General features: G+C 43.8%; 1 protein-coding gene across 1 annotated transcript; it reads right to left on the bottom strand.

Annotated features, from left to right (window-relative positions):
- Positions 1 to 62: 62 nt before the first annotated feature.
- LACTB (lactamase beta) lies at positions 63 to 19,802 on the bottom strand. The gene is made up of 6 exons (XM_035130493.3): positions 19,435 to 19,802; positions 12,605 to 12,671; positions 9,755 to 9,945; positions 9,093 to 9,423; positions 5,750 to 5,915; positions 63 to 2,827 (listed from the first exon to the last, which is right to left on the bottom strand). The coding sequence occupies exons 1-6, from the start codon at positions 19,687 to 19,689 to the stop codon at positions 2,263 to 2,265; spliced, it is 1,575 nt and encodes a 524-aa protein (XP_034986384.2). The 5' UTR covers positions 19,690 to 19,802; the 3' UTR covers positions 63 to 2,262.
- Positions 19,803 to 23,335: the final 3,533 nt, after the last annotated feature.

The raw sequence follows: 23,335 nt of genomic DNA, 5'->3' as shown, positions 1-23,335 counted from the left end.
CCTCTTGCCAAAAAGGGGGCAAATGCAACTGAACATGACGTAGCACCCATAGCCACTTGAACTTAGTCAACGACATAAAGTATTTATTGGTTAAGGCATACAAAAAGGCTAGTCAATAATAAAAGGATCCAAATAGGCATTTTACATAAGCATAATTAGTTCAACCAAATTTCAGATCGCTGGAGAAAAGGCAGGGGCAGGAGACAAAGAAACATTTCACATGATTTATATAAGGATCATTGTGACAGATCAATCATTTAGCACCTAGGCCAGCCCTCCTGAACCTCATACTCCTGAAGTTTTGTACTACAATTCCCATCAGCCCCAGCACTCCACTCTTACTAGCAGGTATGACTAAAAAAGTGAAGAAGATGGTGCACCACAGGCTCTCAGAGGAATTCTAGGCTAATAAAACAACAACAATGGGCCATCTTGGATATGCTTTCTAGAGAAGAGCAAGTAAAAAGAAAAAATGTCGGATTCAGCCTCAATCTATGCATATTCACTAGGGAGCAAGTCCTCATTTAGTCAACAGGGCTTACTCCCAAGTAGATGCACATAGGAGTGAAGCTTAAATAGATGTAAACTTCTCTTAAAGCTTTCAAATGGCTGTTTCTTACTCTTCACAAATACTACACGCAGTAAAGTGTTGCAGGGAGCAACATTGGCAGCCTATTGTGACCTTGCATAACCGAAACAAACTACAATTCTGCTATTGTGAGGCAAACATGACATCAAAATTCCACCCCACCCCAACTACCTTCAAGTCTAGGAAAATATTACTGGGTGGGCAAGTTCTTAAACTCTTAAAAGCAAAATACCAGCAGCACCTGACAATAAAACTGAGTCTCTTGTAAACTCAGTTCCACCGTAACTGCACGATTTAGTACCTTTCTGTATTTTGTAGCAATGTTACTGAAGTGGAGGGTTGAGCCCTGCTAACTGTCCCAGTTAGAAGGGGAAGGTTAGCTCACCCTTGTCCTTTGACTGTCCCTAAGGGGCTGGTGGGAATTGTTGCTCTTAGCTCAGTCCCTGCTGCCTTTCTCTGTCCGTTATTGAGAGCTGGCACCCACAAGCAGGCATAGCAGAACCAAAAACCCTGCATGATTAATGGACCTCTGTTGCTCTCCTACTGTCATGGCACAACTGTTCTTGAGTCAAGCGGTGCCTGTGGCAGTCATCCCCTGGGTTTTCACCACTCCTGTCAAGGCCTAGGTGATGTATCAATACATCGCCCAGGGCCAATATGAGGGCCAGGCTGCAATAGCAGTTTCATCAGGTAGTATATTCTGCCGCTCCCAAGTCCCCCTGCCACCAGTGCCCAGCGTGCCGAGGGAGAAACAAGCTGCAGCCAGGTGCTGGAGGCGGAGCGACTCGGGAGCAGCGGTGGTTTCACTTGCAATATACCGCTGGGTGAAACTGCCACTGTGCTCTGGCTGAAGGCAGAGGCAGCCTTGTGAATGGAGCCTCACAGGCTCTGGGCGCCTGGCTACTGTCACCTGGCTGCCTTCGTCTGGGAGGGTGAGCTGCATCTTTCCTCCAGGGGTGGTCGGTCACCCAAAGACTCGGCACACTCGCTGGGGTGGTGGGGAAGGCAGACAAATGCAAGGAGTCTGACAGGCTCTGTGCGCTTGGCTACGGCCTGGCTGCCTTCCCCCAGGAGGGTGGGGTGTGTCTTTCCTCCTGGAGTGGTCTTTCACCCTGGGAGGAAAGACACAGTGTGACTACTCGCTAGGGCGAAGGCAAAGGCAGGCAAACGCACGGATCCTGACAGACTCTGCACTTGGCTACCACCGTCTGGCTGACTCCCTCCATCCCCAGTGTCTGGCAAGAAGAACAAGCTGCATTGGCCTCGGCTCCTTGTTCCTCCCTCTGTTTCAACATCATAGGTGTATCGTCAGATCGGGATGTTTGGCTGGTATATCACAATGTTGAAAAGCTGGCATCGCCCAGCCCTACTCCTGTCAATCTTTCAAATGCAACAGTGAAAGTTAAAAGTCAATTTCTCAATAAGGATCAGAGAATGAAGAAGTGAAATGATGTGATTGGCAACTAGATTTGGCTTTAGGTGGCAAAAGTTACCACTGCTCACACTTTTGGCAACTTACACCCGAGAAATACCTTTAACGAGGGTTTGCTTGACCCACATGGCCGCTTCCCTGAGTAGCGAGTTTGAATGCAGCACAACCAACATAGAATGGGGACATGGCTTTGCAATATGCTGCTTTCAGTGCCACAGACACGTCAGTATATATAGCTTGATTAATCCTGTAAGAAGCTGCTTTTAACAGTGTGCTGTGCCAACTTATCCTGTTCAAATTCCATTGCAATCTTTAAGGCAGTGCTGTTAAGGGAAACGGACTGCATATTACAAATAATTGTGACCACCACACCCTTGGGTGGCACCAGTGGGTCACTGTTTGAAGCTTCAGAGTCTGGCTCTTCAGGGAGAATAAGCAGGATGCTGCTTGCACCCACTGCCCCACCCGTGTGGAAGGCATAGCGTCGCTGCCGCCTGCAGAAGCCATATTCCTGTTTATCCTCCACCACAAACCACGCCATCCCATATTTAACATCTTTGTCCCCAGACGCTTTTGCGTTTGGAGCTGCCCTCCACATCATTGCTACGGTGCCAGGTTTGAGATAGCCAGGAAGGAGTCCAGCAGCGAGGTTTTCCAGCTGTCCAAGTTGATAGCCATACAGCATAGCGTTGCCAAATTTAAGGAGGTCGCTCACTGTGGAGAGGAAGCCACCGCCAGCCCACTTGTAGGAGTTGTCCACATAGGGTGCATTGACCAGGCGGCCTTTTTTGTTGTGAATGTAGTTCCTGGAGGGGAAAGCAAGAAGGATGGTCATCCACAAAGAAAAGGAAGCAACTATTTTATTCAAATGTGCCGCAGGCAAACTTCAGAAATTGCACGCAAGAAGAAAGCAAAAGATGGTGATAACCCAGGCATAGGCAAACTCGGCCCTCCAGATATTTTGGGACTACAACTCCCATCATCCCTAGCTAACAGGACCAGTGGTCAGGGATGATGGGAGTTGTAGTCCCAAAACACCTGGAGGGCTGAGTTTGCTTATGCCTGTGATAACCAGTGCAATGTGATTTTTTTCCCAAATGGGGAAGCTTTGCCCAATTAACAAGCACCACTCAGCTATTTATGGAGTCACCACTGCTTGGTTCCACATCTCAGCATGGAGTTGCTTTACTATGAAAGGTAAGAGGACAAGTTGAACCAGAACAGCAGAAAGGAAACAAGGCTATCAGTACTCTAGCCACATCATTGTACTGATGAGGGCTAGACCTCCAAGTACACTCACTGATGAGCCTCTTGAGCAGTAAAGGTCTTGTATGCATTCAAGGCCAGTCCTACTTCACTGTAAAGTAATGAAGATGCCTCAGAACTCGGTCCCTTCAAATTTGAGATCTAGGTGAGGACGCTAGGTAACTCACAGCTTTCTGAATTAAAAGACACACAGCAAAAATGCCAGTAAACAGCTTGCCAGCCATGGAAACTCTAAGAAACTGGAGCATTTCGAGGGCTGTGAAACTGTAGGTATGAACAAATTTAAGCACTGTTAACTTGGCTGTATTATGATCTTAGATCTAGACCAAAACTCACTCTGCTTCTTATACATGGCTCTTTGAAAAAGGTATGACTACAAAAATGTACGTACAGTATAATAATAATAATAATAATAATAATAATAATAATAATAATAATATATTTATACCCCACCCATCTGGCTGGGTTTCCCCAGCCACTCTGGGCGGCTTCCAACAGAAAAATAAAACACAGTAATCTATTAAACATTAAAAGCCTCCCTGAACAGGGCTGCCTTCAGATGTCTTCTAAAAGTCTGGTAGTTGTTTTCCTCTTTGACATCTGTTGGGAGGGCGTTCCACAGGGCAGGAGCCACCACCGAGAAGGCCTAGTTCCCTGCAACTTGGCTTCTCGCAACGAGGGAACCGCCAGAAGGCCCTCGGTGCTGGACCTCAGTGTCCGGGCAGAATGATGGAGGTGGAGACGCTCCTTCAGGTATACTGGACCGAGGCCATTTAGGGCTTTAAAGGTCAGCACCAACACTTTGAATTGTGCTCGGAAACATACTGGGAGCCAATGTAGATCTTTCAAGACCGGTGTTATGTGGTCTCGGCGGCTGCTCCCAGTCACCAGTCTAGCTGCCGCATTCTGGATTAGTTGTAGTTTCCGAGTCACCTTCAAAGGTAGCCCCACGTAGAGCGCATTGCAGTAGTCCAAGCGGGAGATAACTAGAGCATGCACCACTCTGGCTAGACAGTCTGCAGGCAGGTAGGGTCTCAGCCTGCATATCAGATGGAGCTGATGGACACAGAATTGACCTGCGCCTCCATGGACAGCTGTGAGTCCAAAATGACTCCCAGGCTGCGCACCTGGTCCTTCAGGGGCACAGTTACCCCATTCAGAACCAGGGAATCCTCCACACCTGCCCGCCTCCTGTCCCCCACGAACAGTACTTCTGTCTTGTCAGGATTCAACCTCAATCTGTGAAACTATCATTTCACAGCTTTGGATTATGTAAATACAAAGAGAACCACAAGGTGGCAGTGAACTCTGATTTTAGAACATCACTCCCAGACATGCTGAAGCATTACATTAAGCTTCTCAGTTCCCCTTAATTTTGCTTGGAATAATGTGAACGGCCACATATGATTTATTTTCATTTATAAAAATTAAGGGCTTGTCCATTTTCCCCAAGTCACTGTCCCTTACAATTTTCCCAAAATATTAGCTTCTTAACACTAAACACCCACAATTAAAATGTTCCGTGTGACGTGTCCCTGGGGAATTGCCCAAACTTTCTAAATGCGATAGCTGTGCCATTTTTACTTTTTGTGAGGGGGGAGGGAGTTTCTTTCTAAGCAGTCGATTAACACAACATACTGCTTTTGATCTCTTAATAATTTGTACCTGTAATTAAAACTCCTGCTCATCTGGGGATCATTGAATGGCTAGCATTAAATGGGCACTATGGAGGTGGGGGGGGGAGGAGAGAAGGGTAGCTGAGGCATGGGAACTATTGGGAACCATTCATCTGGGCTATCCCAAACTTTAAAGTGTTTTTACAGAATTTAACTCAATATTTAACTAAATTTTAAGAATTGGCAGTGTCTTACCTGCACCAACTACTAATTCTTCATCTTGTTCTAAAGCAGCCTTCCCCAACCTGGTGGCCTGTAGCTCTGGACTACAGCTCCCATCAGCCCCCAACAGCATGGCCATATGGTACGGGGAGTAAACGGTGTTTCCGTGCACTCTGGCCATAACAGTGTCCCACTGTGCCAGAAGCAGTTCAGACATGCTGGCCACCTGCCGCGGAAAGCAGTCTGCAGACAAACGCCGGCTCCCTCGGCATGAAAGCGGAGATGGGCGCTGCACCCCATAGTCGATTTCGACTGGACTTCCATCCAGAGGTCCTTTAGTATGGTTGTGCTGCTGGGAGTTGTAATCCCAAACATCTGGGTGGCACAAGGCAGGGGAAAACTGAGCTATGCAGAACTCCAACGGAGCCAATAACTGCTCAGTTGTGAATGAGAAAATAAGGCTGTTGCAGAGGAGACATGCCATATAAAGATACACGAGTGCTTCTGTCAGTCTAAGTGGAACCCAGACTGCTGTGGATACTCCAAAGAACACATTTTATTAAGCCAAAACAAATGAACAGCAGTTGTTACAAGCCTACGGGACATGACTGCGTGGAAGTTTACCTCGCTCTGTTGTATATAAGGGGCTCATTCTCATCCAGTCCTGTTGCCAACATATCCAGGTCACTAAATATTTTCAGCATGTAGTCTGTGAATTTCTGACCCGAGGCTCTCTCTACAACAGCACTCAGAAGAGTAAATCCATGAGTTGAATACAAAAACTGGCTACCTTGAAGGGATGAAGAAAGGTACATTTTACACAGTTTATGCTGTGAGCATTTTACACACCAGTGGTGCTTAGTCCCCTAAAGAGGGATCTACTTAGATTGAGATGATGTGAGAGTTGAAAAAAATGTACTTTATTATGTTAACTCTAGGTCTTAAACTGTATAAAGGTAACTCTTTCAGAACATAAAAGTGTAGGACTTACATAAACACCTCTCAATATAACAAGCTGGTCTCTTTCTCATACTTTTAAACTTAATATTAAAAATTTCTGAGATTTACATATTTGAAATACTGTTGCTATCAAAATTATTCAACCCCCATTGGAAATCAGATTTATTATTAAAATTTACAGACTTTCAGCTGTTTGCAATGAGCAAACCAAACAAAAGCAATTGAAATAGCTCAACACAACAGATGCTTCAAGTGGTTTCCCCAAATTCAGCTGAAATTGCAACTTATGACTTCTCCAGTCTCACTGTTATTCAACCCCTTCATGGCAAGCATCTTTAGTACTCAGTGGAGCAGCCTTTTGCTGTTATGACCTCCTGCAAAAGAGATGCATAGCCAAACAACAGCTTCCGGCAGCATTCCTGAGGAATCTTAGCCCATTCCTCAGAAGCAATGGCCTCCACTTCAGTAGTAATCTTGGATTTGCGTGCTGCAACCGCCTCCTTCAAATCCCACCAGAAATTTTCTATGGGGTTCAAGTCAGGTAACTGTGATGGCCGCTGTAGAACTTTCCAGAACTACTTCTGCAATCAAGCCTTGGTGGAATTCGAGGTATGCTTGGGATCATTGTCCAGTGACGTCCATGCGTCAGCTTCCTCCTAGGATTTCCTGATACTTCAGTGAATCTATCCACACGCTGCAAGCTTCCAGTGCCAGAGGATGCAAAGCAGCCCCAGAGCATCACCGAGCCACCACCATGCTTCACTGTAGGCAGAGTGTTCTTCTCAGCGTATACTTCATTCTTCCTCCTCCAGATATAGTGCTGATCCATGGGGCCAAAAGTTCCAATTTTGTTTCATTGCTCTACAGAACAGAATCCCGAAACTTCTGTGGCTTATTTATATGATTTTGAGCATACAGTGGTACCTTGGTTTACAAACTTAATCCATTTTGGAAGTCCAGTCTTAAACCAAGGTGTGCGTTCCCACAGAAAGTAATGGAAAATGGATCAATCCGTTCCAGACGATGAAAAATTAGGATTAGGGTCAGTGCTGTTTTTTGTTTTCCCGTGATTTTGATTCATTTCCAGTTGGTTTGCTGGGGAGCGCCTGGCTGCCTTCAGGTGGTGCAAGGGAGACTTCAGCCCCGATCCCAACTCCTACGATCCCTCCTGCTTACACACAAGTAGAAATAGGATCGGTGCTGCTCCGATGGGAAGGGAGGCATTGTACTGCCTATTGAAGCACAACAAAGCTCCTTTGTGTGATGGCGAGAGGAGCGAGGCCGCTTACACCGTGCCCTGAGCCTCTCCACCACCGCTCTCAGCCCTCCTCCTCCGCCTTCCATGCCTGACCCACCGTGCACCACTTTCCCATCGCCATCGAAGAACCAGCAACTCACAGGGCTGCCCAGGCTCATGGAGAAAGAAAAGAGAAGCCTCGGAGGACGGGGAAACGTGGTGGTACCCCAGAACGTCCATTCGTATACAAAAAAAACCCAAAAACACCCATGCAACCCGGAACACTCATTTCCGGGTTTGAAGTGGCCGTAATCCAAAATGTTAGTTAAATAGGCTGTTTGTAACCCAAGGTACCACTGTACTGGAGCCGACTGTTCTTGTGCTTTTGGTTTTGTAGTGGTGTACACAGCGGGTGGCGCTGTGGGTTAAACCACAGAGCCTAGGGCTTGCCGATCAGAAGGTCAGCGGTTCGAATCCCCGCAACGGGGTGAGCTCCCGTTGCTCGGTCCCTACTCCTGCCAACCTAGCAGTTCGAAAGCACGTCAAAGTGCAAGTAGATAAATAGGTACCGCTCTGGCGGAAAGGTAAACGGCGTTTCCATGAGCTGATCTGGCTCGCCAGAAGCGGCTTAGTCATGCTGGCCACATGACCCGGGAGCTGTACGCCGGCTCCCTCGGCCAGTAAAGCGAAATGAGTGCCACAAACCCAGAGTCGTCTGCGACTGGACCTAACCGTCAGGAGTACATTTACCTTTACCTTTACGTCTTGGGAGTTCTGGGATGGAATCCTTCTGCATTTAGTATGTGTCTTACTGTGCTCACTGAAACCTCAGTGCCTGCTGCCACCAAGTCTTGCTGCAGCTCTTTTGCAGTCGCTCAAGATTTTTCCCAGCCTGCCTTCTCAGAAATCTGGCTGGTGCCTTTTTTTTGCCCTGTCCAGGTTAGTGTAACCACTGTTTCTTTAACTTTGAACTTGCAAAATATGTTTCCAAGGGTGTTTCTAGGAATATTCAGTGCCTTCAATATCTTCTTGTATCCTGCTAGGTTGTCAAGGGCGATGATCTCTTCCCTTACCTTCTTGGACCATTCTCTTGAGCTAACAGGTATGCTTGAGCTGGAACACCTGGTATTTGTGCTATTGTGAGGGATTCTATTCAGGGGGTTTAATAATAGTGAGACTGAAGAAGCCAGTATAAGTTGCAGTTTCAGCTCAATTTGGGGAGACCACTTGAAACATCCGTTGTGTTGAGCATCCATTTGTTTGATTTGCTCATTGCAAACAGCTGAAGGTCTGTAAATTTTGATAATAAACCAATTTGCAATGGGGGTTGAATAATTTTGATTGCAACTGTATACTCACTCTTTGGAACATAGGAAGCTTACCTTATACAGAGTCATCTAGATCCAGAGTGTCCACACTGACTGGCAGCAGCTCTCCAGTGTCTTTATCAACCACACCAGAAAATGGTAAGAATCTAAACAGAGACCCTCTGCATGAAAGAATGGGGCCTTACTTCCTCCTCTTCAGATTCCCACAGAACAGACATAGATATAGATATCTTTCATGCAAATAAGTGGAAGATACCAAACTTAAGAGAGGAAGAGTATAGAAATAAAGACCTACTTCAAAATGAAAATGGAGTAGGCAAAGATAGTCAAACCTTTTGCTCAATGAAAAAGTAATGTTGAAACAACCAAGTTATGCGAGCTTCCATAAGGCATAGTGACAACACAGCTGTACTAAGCAGTTTGGATTAAATGTACAACTCACCTGGTTTAAAGAACAAAGGATCGTTTTTAAATAAGTTCAGGGAATCAATCACATTATCAAATTTTTCTTTCAAATAATATTCTTGATGTTCAAACTCTGCTTTTTTCTTTTCACTTTTGGAATGTTTGCCTCCGTGTTCCGGCTTGGCTTTAGCAAAGTCAGCCTTTTCAGAGACTTTGTCTTCTTTCTCTCTGTCGGATGTTGTGATATCTTTTGCAGCCTTCAGGGTTCTGTTGGCCTTTTCCTTCTCTTCCTTTACTTTGGCAATATCTTTCTCATAATGGCGAATCCCACTTAACTGTGAAGTGAGCAGTCTTGTTGTAATGGTGACCTACATTTTAAAAAGACATCAGCTCAAGTACACTGTGGAGTACTATCACATGCTATCATCAACAAAAACTTTCCAACATTTGGGGTGGGGTGTGGGGACTTGTCAATGATAATCCATTAATTTGCTGACACTTAACTAGCCTTGCTAAAGGAAGCAGGACAACAGAGGGATGTCCCCCATCCCAATAAAGAAAGCTATATTCCTATTACATGTCCTTCATTCTTAACAAGAGTTATTGTGTGTTAGTCACTATTAAACATGTTACAGATGACTGGATATCCAAGAAATTCCATCAGACCACCACTTAACGCTGGTGAATGGCCTCATTTACCTTTTCACCTTCATATTCTTTTTCAGGAAATTCTGGAACATACTTCTGCACTGGAGCATCTAAATCCAGCTTTCCTTCCTCCCACAACTTTGCAACAGCAACCATAGTCAGAGGTTTGCTAATGCTTGCAATTCGCAGGACGGTCTCTGGCTTGCAGAGCACACGGTTCTCCACGTCAGCATAACCCATTCCTTTAAGGGAATAAGCAGATTACTGTCAAGTGGTGTTTTGTACACTGGAATGCCTCAGGCTCTTTGAAAACCAAAAGATCAAGTTCTTTGAGGCTGCGTACACACCATATCTTTAAAGCACATTACTTCCCCCAGTGAGGAGGAATTAAAGAACCTTTTAATGAGGGTGAAAGAGGAGAGTGCAAAATATGGTCTGGAGCTCAAAATCAAAAAAACTAAGATCCTGGCCACTGGTCCCATCACCTCCTCGCAAATAGAAGGGGAAGAAATGGAGGCAGAGAGAGATTTTACTTTCTTGGGTTCCATGATCACTGCAGATGATGACAGCAGTCACGAAATTAAAAGACACCTGCTTCTTGGGAGAAAAGCAATGACAAACCTAGACAGCATCTTAAAAAGCAGAGACATCACCTTGCCAACTAATGTCCGTATAGTTAAAGCTATGGTTTTCCCAGTAGTGATGTATGGAAGTGAAAGCTGGACCATAAAGAAGGCTGATTGCTGAAGAATTGATGCTTTTGAATTATGGTGCTGGAGGAGACTCTTGCGAGTCCCATGGACTGCAAGAAGATCAAACCTATCCATTCTGAAGGAAATCAGCCCTGAGTGCTCACTGGAAGGACAGATCGTGAAGCTGAGGCTCCAATACTTTGGCCACCTCATGAGAAGAGAAGACTCTCTGGAAAAGACCCTGATGTCGGGAAAGATTGAGGGCACTAGGAGAAGGGGACGACAGAGGACAAGATGGTTGGACAGTGTTCTCGAAGCCACCAATATGAGTCTGAACCAAACTGCGGGAGGCAGTGGAAGACAGGAATGCCTGGCGTGCTCTGGTCCATGGGGTCATGAAGAATTGGACATGACTAAACGACTAAACAACAACACAGCACATTACAATTGCTAAAACAATAATCTAATCCTGGCTGCTTGCATTCAACTATTTTTTTTAAAAATAACTATCTTTACATTTAACTATAAAATCTATTTAACTATCTTTTAAAAATTACATAATACATCAAGATCCTCATGAATTTCAAGTAGTCCATGACAGGGGATATTGGGAATTATTGCCTGAATTCATTCTGAAGTTAATTTAATGTGCACCATAGGCATTTTTTTAAAAAAAGGATTAACACATAAATGGAAAGAATAAGTTAAACTTAGTTTTGAGAAGTAGTTATTAAGAAGGGGTACAACCTTTCCTGGCACAGAGAAAAATAGGTGACTGGGTGAAACTGCAATGGCATAAAGTCACGCCCATTCATTTCAGTACAGACAACTTGGACACTCACCATAGGCTACATTTTGCATCATATTCATTATTCAAATACAGCAGATGTGAATGTGTGGGTAACCCAGCTGAAATAGGAGGGCATATAGCACTTCCTTTTTTGCATCAGAGTGAGCGCCTCTGAAAGGGTTTTCATAGCTAAATGTGCAAAGCGATGCTGTGCAAAAGCTTCTGGCGCTGGAGAAGTTGCTGTGATGCCACACAAGTGTTTACAAAGCTTGTCTTGGTGAGCAAGGTAAACCCACAGCTAATGGGGAAGAAGAAAGAGGATAAAGCAGTGAATCAAAATACAGGAACGCAGGAGGGAAGGGTTGATGGTGCAGGCTGAGGCCTGGTGAAACAAAGAGCAGAGTAAGCAGCTAGTTCAGCAAAGGAGGAACTGGTCTCAGAAGCTCAGAGAGGAGGAGGCTGCATGCTGTTGTGAAAAGGAAGAGGTAGTGCCAAACAGCTGGGAAGGCAAGAGCCCAAGTTGCTAAAGGAATCAGGACACAATAGGCAGTGGGCTGGAAAGGGTGGACAGAAGAGAAAGTTTTGGAAGCCTTGCCAGATCTTATTCCATCACAACAGCACTAGGACAGGAAAAGCCACACATGGGAAAATCCTTGTTTCTATCCTGCTCCCGCTATGTGTACTCCTAACACAGGATTTTAAATGCTATTTTCATAGTCCTTGTACTATGATTATGTTGTTGTTGTTGTTTAGCCGTTTAGTCGTGTCTGACTCTTTGTGACCCCATGGACCAGAGCACGCCAGGCACTCCTGTCTTCCACTGCCTCCCGCAGTTTGGTCAAACTCATGTTCGTAGCTTCGAGAACATACCGTTGGTTAAAGTGGTCTTTTAAAAACACTCCCCACCCCCAGGCCTTAGGGAATTGAGGGAAACCCAAAACGGGGAAACAAGGCCCAAGAACAAAAGGGGGGGGGAATTCACCAGTGTGGCATCTTAAAAGGATATTACCCACCAACAAGCATACACACGATTCCACCCTATTCTTGCTAGCAGCCAAATAATAGCGGAATTGTAACTGACAGGCATGGCAGGAGAATACTGTTGCTCCAGAGCAATGAGGAAGCTGGCTAGCCAGCCATCCTGTGAACGTTACTGACTTACATCACAAACCTATGTTTGTGACTTACTGACTTACATCACAAACCATCACAAACCAATGTTTCTCCTCAAATTTTTATTTGGATAGCTTTCCTCCCTCCTGCATCCTCAAAAGAGTTATAGAAATTATATTAATGAACGAAAATCTTAAATGTTATATATATATACACACACACACACACACACACACACACACAACCCCTGCCCCCGCAAACAAGAAGTCTTTGACAAACAATAAAAATACATTAATTCTCACTTACCTTCTAACCAAATTTCTTTGCCATCTACAGAAACTCCAGCTACTATTCCAGGAGCTCCCACTTCATCCTATTGGAATAAAATACAACTTTGACTTTCTGAATTCCCCTTCTGATGCTCCAATCCTAAGTGTGTCTTAAAAAACCCACCAACAATTTTAAAAGGTAAAGGGACCCCTGACCATTAGGTCCAGTCGTGACCGACTCTGGGGTTGCGCGCTCATTTCGCATTATTGGCCGAGGGAGCCGGCGTATAGCTTCCAGGTCATGTGGCCAGCATGACAAAGCCGCTTCTGGCAAACCAGAGCAGCACATGGAAATGCCGTTTACCTCCCCGCTGTAGCGGTTCCTACAGTATTTATCTACTTGCATTTTGACGTGCTTTCGAACTGCTAGGTTGGCAGGAGCTGGGACCGAGTAACGGGAGCTCACCCCGTCACAGGGATTCGAATCGCCAACCTTCTGATCAGCAAGCCCTAGGCTCAGTGGTTTAACCACAGCGCCACCTGGGTCCAACAATTTAAATCTCATTTAATTCCATTAAAGCCACATACCCTTCCCCACATCAATGGAGGTGGAGAAGTAACCACCCTCTTCCTCCTTCCTCAAGCCAAAATTTTGCTAACTGGATCACAATTTTATTCTCTGTGTTAGTTCAGATATATTGACTCAGGTCTTTGGAGGCACCAGTGCTGCATATGCTTCAGAATCTTGAGGCCTTTTCTCTGTACTAGTTTAGTTTAACGTCAATATGATTTAAAAGATTTATTTATTTTTCTTGCAAGGGGTTTATAGTACAAGTATGCTGTAAACAACCCTGCAATCTTCAGATTAAAGGTGGTCTAGAAATAAATAGACTACAGTACTGTAATCAGAATTTGGGAGATGCAAAGTGAGCAGAATATTCTCATGAGGATGCTCTATTCTGTCTTGGGGCCATTCCGTGAAAAATGAGCCTGATAAGAAAAAAATTATTTTTAAAATATACTTATTTTACTTATAGTTTCATTAACTAAACATATTAAAGTTCAATATTCCAAAGGAAAAAAGAATTTGAAATTATTTTTTTCATGAGAAATTTGAGCTTGAAGTTTCAGTATCACTTTTCTGATTGTGTAGCTTAATTTTGTTCATTTAGGTTGGCATTATTTTTTAAAGATAAACAAAAATTGTGGTTGTCATTGTTGGTATATTATTAAAGTGAAGAACTTTGTCTACACATTGGACTTGAAAAATTTTAAATAGGTAAGTTATTTCTATTTTATTTTTATTATTGAATGGGATGCTGTTTCAGTGTCCCACCCGTGACAGCAAAAGGTACAAAAGTTTATATTGTGATAAAACTAATTTATAGGTTATGTTTGTTTTATTGTGGGAGTATGTATTAGAGTATAACACACCTATCAATAATAAAAATGCAGTTAATTAATGTAAACACCATGAAATTTTAATAATTCTTTTTCTGTTCCACCTGTGACAGTTTTCAACTTGTTTTACTGTTGTAGCTTGAGTTAGTGATTTCAGCAAGTGATTTCAGCTCTTTGCAGACAGGAGACAGATTCCTCATGCAACAATTCTTTATTCTGGCAAACAAGACTAAGGGACTGAGGAGAGGGGAACTAGCTAGAAAGGGATACATTTTGGAGGGAACAATCTCAAGCAATCACAAAGCTGCCTTTTGGTGGAAACCAATAAGACTAAGGAGCCAAATGCAGCTGCTTGAATGAACCAATAGTAGCTGTTCCTTCTGGAACATAAAGGCAGTTACCGTTACTTTACCCTAATGCGAATACATACAGTAATACAGATAATATAACCTTTGAATCAATACACAAAATGGGAAAGACTACATCTGCAGAACGTATGAGAAAGCTGCGTGAAAAACTAAAACAAGATAAAAACAAATGTGAAAGCTTCAAAGAAAAGGAGAGGGTCAGAGATAAGAAGAGGCGAGAAAAGATGAAGTTGGTAAAGAATTTGTCTGCAAAATCACTTATGGAATACAGACGGAAATAAACTGAGCGCAAAATAAAGTACAGACAAAAGATAAAAGAAAAAGAATCTAGGCCAATTAGCGACACTACTATTCCAGAGATTGGGTCATTCAAATGCCCACAATCTCTTGGAAAGGCTGTTACCAAAGTTAAAAGAATGTTGCCATTAAGTCCACGGAAAAGAATAGCCGTGTTACGAAAGCTTGTGTATGAGAGTTCACCTCAAGCGCCAAAAACACTACTGTACAGTATTTGATAAAAGCCCTAAACAGAACACCAAAAGTTCTATTATTTCACAAGATAATATCTCAAAGGTCCATGAGTTTTATAATTCAGATGATATTAGCAGGCAGGCACCAGGAATTAAGGATGTCAAATCTATTAAAGATCCAACAAGTGGAAAAAGAATCAAAATCCAAAAGCGGCATATGAATATGACAGTCCAAGAGGCCTATGCCTTATTTAAGATTGATAACCCAACAGTTGAAATCAGCAAATCAAAATTTTATGAACTGAGGCCTAAAAATATTGACTTAGCTTCTCAAATGCCACACAATGTTTGTGTTTGCAAATACCACGCTAATTTCAATTTCCTAATTGAAGCCATAAGTAGGAAAGACATTTTTTTCCCTTCCACACATTCTGATCTTTTGAGCCTTACTTGTTGTGATCTGGAAAATGAAAAATGCATGAATGGTGAATGCAAAAAGTGTGTACTTAATTTGCACACCCTAATTGATGAAGACTTAAACATGTCGTCTGAGATTTTCTGGAAGCAATGGAAAGATGACTGTTCTAGCCGGCCTAAGGTTTTTGAAGCAAAAGGAATCATAGAAGAAGCTGTCAATGAGCTACAAAATCAATTTAGTAAATTTAAGAAGCACTTCTTTGTAAAGCGATTACAAGCTAAAGCTTTCAAAAATATGAAGGACACAGCAGCTGATGATGAGGTGATTCTTCAAGTGGATTTTGCTGAAAACTATTTGGCAACATCGCAAGATGAAATCCAAAGTGCACACTGGACCCACAACCAAATCACAGTATTTACTGGTTGCGCTTGGACTCAAGGCAAAGTACGTTCTTTTGCCGTGGTTTCGGATCACTTAACCCACGACAAATACTCAGTATATGCATGCCTAAAAGCCATAATTGAAGAACTTAAGAAAGAATTTAACAGACTGACAAAGGTCAAAATCTTTTCTGACGGGTGTGCTGGTCAGTTCAAAAATAAGTACACACTGTCCAATCTGTGTTTTATGCCTGAAGACTTTGGTGTTGATGGGGAATGGGTTTTTTTTTTTTGCTACATCCCACAGCAAGGGTGCCATGGATGGGATTGGTGGATTAACTAAGCAAGCAGTTTGGAATGCAGTGAAACAAAGGAGAGTAGTAATCAATTCAGCCTCAGATTTTGTTAAATGTGCTGAAAAAGCAGTACTGAGAGTGAAGTTTGTCCTTTTAACACCTACTGATATCAGTGCAAATATGGCGAAGCTAGATGAGCGCTGGACTTTGGTGAGGAAGATTCCAAACGTATAGTCCAACCATTTTTTTAAAGCTAAAGACAAAAGAAGTTTAGTTTATGGACCTTCTTTTCAAAAGTCCACCCACGTAGTCTTCACAGAACTGTTCAAGTTAAAAGTTTCTGATGTTTACAGAGATTCTGATAGTGACACAGAAAAACAAGATGGTGTAGCAAGTTGTACAAATGAAACAGATGTGCCGGTGGTTGGAGTGAAGCCGTTCGTTGATGGAGTGACTATTGGGACATATGTTTTAGTTGAATTTGAAACAACTACAAAAAGACAAAGAACCAGGCCTACTAAATATAGATATGCTGCAATATGCCAAAGTAATGTTGAAGATGATGGAGAAGTCAAGGTGATGTGTATGCGAGCAGTTAACAATTCTGGAAAGCTGTTTCAAGTTGATGAAAAAGACATATCATATGTGCAGTTTGAACATATTCTTAGTATCTTACCCCAACCTTATGTTAAACGAGTCAGAAGGAACATTTTTTATGAATTTACTGAAAATGTAGATGTGTTTGAAAGTGGTTGATTGGCCCAGAGATGGACTAGAAGAAAATATTTTTTAATAGATTTTAATTTTAGTAAATACAACATTATACTTTGTAGGCTATGGTAGATAGTAAGTATAGTAATAGCAAAATGTTTTTTTGTAATTATTCCATTTTTAACAACCTTAATTGTATGTTAAATCGAGTGTATGCCAGACGCGTCCCACCCGTGACATTTCATTGTCCCACCCGTGACAGCATTTTTTCCTTAATTTTGTATCATTAAATTTCTTAACCTAAATTTCTGATTGCATAGTTGTAACCAATAAACATTGATTTAAACAGATATGCTGAGTTTATAATTGATTCACCTCCCAACTCAATGAGTTTTCCCATAAATCAAACTTATCTCAAGCTCCATGTCCTTTTTTTGTCCCACCCGTGACAATACTTTAACATTTAATAAAATTGTCAAAAATATCCATAAAAATAATAAAAAATTAGTAAAATGTTCAGTATCTTATTAAGAACATAGTTCAAATTTTGGTTGTTAATTTTTATGTATATTTACATTCTTACACATGTGTGAATACCAAAAAACATGGTCCAAGTGTCCCACCCATGACAATGGAATGGCCCCTTGGTCAGACCTCAACTGGAGAAGTGTACAGTTCTGGGCACCACAATTTAAGGATATTGACAAGCTGGAACATGTGCAGAGGAGGGTGACCAAGATGATAAAAGCTGTGGAAACCAAGCCTTATGAGGAAAGTTTGAATGAGTTGGGGATGTTTAGCCTGGGATGGGATCTGATAGCCATCTTCTAATATCTCAAAGGCTGGAAGATGGAGCAAGCTTGTTTTCTGCTGCTAACAGAGGGTACCGTGTTTCCCCCTTTTTAAGGCGTAGTCATAAAATAAGCCATAGCAGCATTTCTAAGCATTTGAGAAATATAAGCCGTACCCTGAAAATAAGCCATAGTGATAGGCGCTGTGCGGAATAGAGCACTGAGCTCCCCGAGTCAGCAGCAGCAACGCCGGCCGCAGCAGTGTTTGCTGAGTCCTTTCTTGCTTTTGGGACTTGGTTACTGTGCTGGCTTGGGATGGTGTGTGTGCAATTGCTGTTGCTGCTTCGTGTTTTTCAGCCAGATTCTCTGGGTTCTAAGCACTTTCCCCCGTTTGTTTGTGAAGCAGCACTCGGCTGCAGCCCTTGCCTCTCCCGGCGGCTGCATGAATGCTCGATCCCCAGGAGGCTGCAGTTGATCGCTATCTCCTTTTCCATTTCTTTTGTCTTTGAGCACCCGGCCCCACCCCCTCTCCCCTTCGTGGAATGAAGAACGGAGTTTTAGAAGCATTTCCTCATTATAAAAAAAGGTCAGGAACTTTTACTTTAACCTCAAAAATGGGATATTTCCTCTCTCTAAAAACAACTCTGACCTGAACACCAATAAAACGGGGGTAGATCACTTCCAGTTTATAAATCCGCAAGTAGATCGCAGTCTCCTGGAAGTTGGGCTCTATACTTTGGCTGATTGCAAGCCTTTGCATCTTTAAAAAACAAAAACCATGCGCTTCTCAGTCTTAATTTTCCTTTAATTCACCCCCCTATACCCTCCTCCAACCATTGCCTCCTTCCATTCCTTACCCCCCTCCCTCTCTCCCCACTTCCCTCACTCCTGTGCGATCTCATTTAGTCATATACTTGCTTTTTCTGTTGTGTTGTCTATTTTATATTTAATATTATTACCCTTTATGATGTTACTTTTTCCCTTGCGATAATTATTATTTTTTATCTTTAACTTTCCTTTCCATATTTTTCCATATATAACTCAACACTTTCCCATTCCTTCTTAACTCTTTGGATAGAGTGCCCCCCCCCCTATTATTGTTGTTAATTTTACAATTCCTGGATTTTTTATGCTACAGGGCTATGGGGCTTCACTATTTGACCCCCCCCCCCAGGTTGGGATTTTTAAAATAGTTCTGTGGGTCCCAGGGCGCAGAATCACCCCCGATCCTTTCCTTTGTCTAAACAGACCTCTTCCCCCCTGACTTTGGAAGGCTGTGCTTCAAGGGTGATACCAGGGGTTTTTTAAGACCTGCACCTCTTAAGGATTGTTACGGTCCATAACTTCCATTGCTTTCTACAGGGTTGGGGGTTTAAAGCACTGCCACCCCACCCCACCCTGCAGGCGCTCGGAACTGGCAGCGCCAACAACGCGCCCAGCAGCGCGCAGAAGAGAGCACCGAGCGTCCTGAGCCAGTGGGTCCCAGTTGTACCAGCACTTTAAAAAAAAGACACCCCCTGAAAATAAGCCACTGCGTGTTTTTTTGAGGGAAAAAAGTTATAAGACGGTGTCTTAAAAAAGGGGAAACACGGTAGGAACCTGAACCTGAATGGATTCAAAGGCCAAGAAAGGAGATTCCGACTAAACCATAGGAAGAACTTTATAACTGTAAGAGCTGTTCAGTAGTGGAATGAACTACCTCAGAAGGTGGTGGATTCTCCTTTACTGGAGGTTTTTAAAAGAGGTTGGATGCCCCTCTGCCAGATTCTTTTGCTGCGATTCCTGCACTGCACGGCGGTGGACTAGATGAGCCTTGGGTTCCCCCTCCAACTCTAGAATTCTGTGATTCTATATACTTGTACTGCACACTTAAGGCATCCCATGCAGACAGAGGACTAATTTTTTATCATAGTTTATGCTATGCGAAGTCAGAACTTTGCCGTTCGGTCCTTAAGAACAAAACAAAACCGGGCGGCGGAGGAATAAACTTTGCACATGCTCGATGGCACTCAGCCCCTCCACGCCTTCCCACCTTCAGCCGCTGGAGAAGGTCCCTGCTGCTGGCCACGGCCCGGGCGAAGCCCTTATCGGGCGGAGGGCCCTCCCGCTCTTCCTCGTTCCCCGCCGCCGCCACCGCCGCCGCCGCCGTCAGGGCCAGCCCGAGCCCCACGCCCAGCCGCCAGCGGCTCCCGCGAGAGGGCGGACTCCATCGCGCCCCATGGCCGCCGCTCCCCGGGCGCCTCACGGGTAGCAGGACCCTCCGCGCTGCCGCCAGCCCTCGCAGCATGGCCGCCCAAGAGCTGTCTCGCTCGCCCGACTCCCTCCTGTCTCAGGCCTAGGCCCGCGTCGCTAGGAGATGCGCCAGGCAGGAGCAGGAGCCCCCAGAGGGCATCGAGCGGAGCCGTCCGCTTCTAGGTAGGCGCCCGCAATCAGACAGCGCAGGAGCCCATCGAGCGCATCGAGCGGAGTCTTGCGGGGCTTGTTTTCATCCCTGCGGAGTCACATTTGATTCTCATTGTGCCAAACAGCCAGCCCACCCCCTCTGTATTCATCAGTGACTTTTCTTTCTTTCTTTCTCTTTCTTTCTTTCTTTCTTTCTTTCTTTCTTTCTTTCTTTCTTTCTTTCTTTCTTTCTTTCGGCGGCACCCAGGCTTATTGTTTGGTTAATGTTTAAAAATCTAGTTGGATTAATGCTTTGAAATCATGTCTGATTTTTATTTGTAACTAGTAGGAGAACACTTCAGTTTCCCAGGACATTCTATACAAGATCTCAAAGTAGCTCTTATTACAAAAGAATTTCAGAAATAGACTGGAAAGAGAAGTTGCTGAATTGCAACTTATTACCAAACTTAAAACCATGGAGATACCTGGTCTGAATAGACATTGGATTTTTATCTCATTATACATGATAAAGCTATTTTTAGCCACCTCACCCCTTGCTTTTTCCTGTAATACCAATTGCAGTAGTTAACAGTTCTCAAAGCTACAAACAGGAGTCTGACCAAACTGGGAGGCAGTGGAAGGCAGGAGTGCCTGGCATGCTCTCTGGACCATGGGGACGTCAACAGGTTTACCACACCTATCAGTCAACCACCCATTCCCACCACCCTTCTGAGTAATACTCCTCCTCACCCTCTCCCTATATATAAGGGTCTGGTGACTTCTGTTTCAGTGTATCTGAAGAAGTGTGAATGCACACGAAAGCTCATACCAATGGCAAACTTATTTGGTCTCTAAGGTGCTACTGGAAGGAATTTTTTAATTTTATTTTTAACTGAAACTTTTTAGAATGTTACAGAATGCTTCCCCCACCCTGCAAATGTAGGTGTGGATGGTGCTATGGGAATTCAACCGATCAATTCTTCATCCACCTTTTACCCTCACAACCCCGTAAAGCAGATTAGGCTCAGACCCTCCAAGTGTCCCTATTTTCCAGGGGCAGTCCTGGATTTACAGAAGCCATACCGGTTTCTGATTTGATCCTGGAATGTCCCGCTTTTCCTTAGGACATCCCTATTTTCATTGGAGGGTATGGTAGGACGTCTCTATTTTCATCTGAGAAATGTTGGAGGGTTACAGCTGGAGTGACAGCTATTATTAAGCCATCATTAAAAGTGATTTAAAGCAGGGGAGGGGAGCCTGTGGCCCTCCAGTTGCTGTTAGGCTCCAAGTCTCATTAGAAAGCAGGTCAGGGATTATAGAGGTTGTCATCCAACAATGTCTAGAGGTTGGAAGAATGGAGTATATACACATTTTATTCCTTACAGGTAGGTAGCCGTGTTGGTCTGACGTAGTAAAAAATAAATTAAAAAAAAATCCTTCCAGTAGCACCTTAGAAACCAACTAAGTTTGTCATAGATATGAGCTTTCGTGTGCATGCACACTTCTTCAGATACACTGAAACAGGAAAAAAACAAGTGGTGAGGTGCTAAAGAAAGCTTTATCATGTATAATGAGATAAGAATCCAATGTCCTTATTCAGACCAGGTCTCTCCATGGTTTTAAGCTTGGTAATGAGTTGCAATTCAGCAACTTCTCTTTCCAGTCCGTTTCTGAATTTTTTCTGTAATAAAACAGCTACTTTGAGATCTTGTATAGAATGTCCTGGGAGAGTGAAGTGTTCTCCTACTGGTTTCTCTGTCTTGTGATTCCTGATGTCAGATTTATGTCCATTTATCCTTTGGCGTAGGGTTTGGCCTGTTTGTCCAATATAAAGAGCTGAAGGGCACCGTTGATGGCATACACCATGCTAGAAGATGAGCAATTAAATAGCCCTGAGATAGTATGTTTGATGTTGTTGGGGCCAGTAATGGTGTTGTCCGAGTGTATGTGGCAGCAAAGTTGGCATCTGGGTTTATTGCAGGCTCTGGTACCAGCGTCCATGTTAAGTCTGGTGGTGGTATTATTGTGGGTAAGTTGTTGTTTAAGATTGGGTGGCTGTCTGTAGGCAATGAAAGGCCTCCCTCCCAGAGCTTGAGAAAGAGAACTGTCATTGTCTAGGAGAGGTTGTAGATCTCTGATGATGTGCTGTACTGCTTTAGCTTGGGAGCTGTATGTGAATACTAGTGGTGTTCTGTTGTTTTCTTTTTTGGGTCTTTTAATTTTATTCCTGCTGCCTGACAAGCTTCACTTACCATTAGGCAGAGCAAGACAACCTACCTCAGCAGATTTTGGAGCCAAGTTAAAAAGCAGCTAAGTGTTCATTTTTAAATTTATTATTATATACTAACCACCATTTGTATTTTATGCCTCAGGCTTGGTCCAAAATGTCCAGAACTGTCTCCATCTTGGGCTTTGTTCACTGGGATGCTCTTTTGCACAAGCTCCATTGAAATGAAAGGGGGGGGGAGACACATCCTGGTGGATCGTACCCATTACTTTTAAAGTCTAAAACTCAGCAACTGAAATAAGGCCACACTGAGGGCAAGTAGGTGGAGCAATGATGAAAACCAAGGATGGAAGCAAATTATTTTGGCCGTTAACAATTTATTCTGTACTATAAAGTAGTGCAGGATCCAGGAAATATAGAATAACAAATTCTTGCATCCTTCCCCGCGTCCAGTGATGTTTTGAACTATGGAGCTGGGCTCCAAGCCAGACCAAACCACTTTCAGATGTGCAATCAAATGCAGACCAGGTGGGATTCATTTCAGCATTTGTTGTTTTAATTCTCATTACTATTTTCCCAATAAAACAGAGTCATTTATCATATGCCAAATTCATATCCAACATAGGCAAAGTCTGGATTCACTTAAGAGCATTTTACTTTGGCACATTACTTACAGCAACAGTATTGAATGCACAGCGGCAGAGCGTGCCTTCCCAGTGCCCAGGGCTTGGAGGGCACCATGAGGACGCCGATGGAGAGGCGGGCGCCCTTCTCAACTGGATTAGGCTGATTGGAAGCGGCCTGCCTCTTGCATTCTCATGTCGCTCTTCCATTGCAGGAAAGAAGGGAGAAATGAGCAAGACCCAGGACACCCTTCCAGTCAGCCAGGTGGGGAAGTGCCGGATGCCAGCCCTGCTCCCCTTCCAACCCTGAAAGCTGGGCAATGCTTCCCTCATTGAGGGATCCGGTCGTGGGGGCACCTTGTTGCGACCCCTCCAAAAATGTGCCCGTGGCCATGCGCCCCCCTCCATGCTAGGCCACTGCGACTGCATTGTGTTGATTGACCTTTCCATTTGAATCGCGGTGGAATGATTTCTTGGGCTCAGCCTTTGCTCTGGACTTTTTTCCAAGCAGCATGGAAATAAGCATAACTCTTCCTTTGCCCTATTTGCATTATGCCAGGGGTAGCCCAAGTTGCACGTTCAGGATGTTTTGGGCCTGCAACTCTCATCAACCTTGACCACTAGTACTGCTGGCTTGGTCTCATGGGAGTTTTGCCCTTCTTTGTGTCCCTAAGCTGTCTGTTAAAGTCACAGGCCCAGCC

Source organism: Zootoca vivipara, chromosome 13 (assembly GCF_965207765.1).
Source record: "Zootoca vivipara chromosome 13, rZooViv2.hap1.1, whole genome shotgun sequence".
Taxonomy (NCBI): domain Eukaryota; kingdom Metazoa; phylum Chordata; class Lepidosauria; order Squamata; family Lacertidae; genus Zootoca; species Zootoca vivipara.
This window is presented reverse-complemented; position numbering and strand designations above follow the sequence as displayed.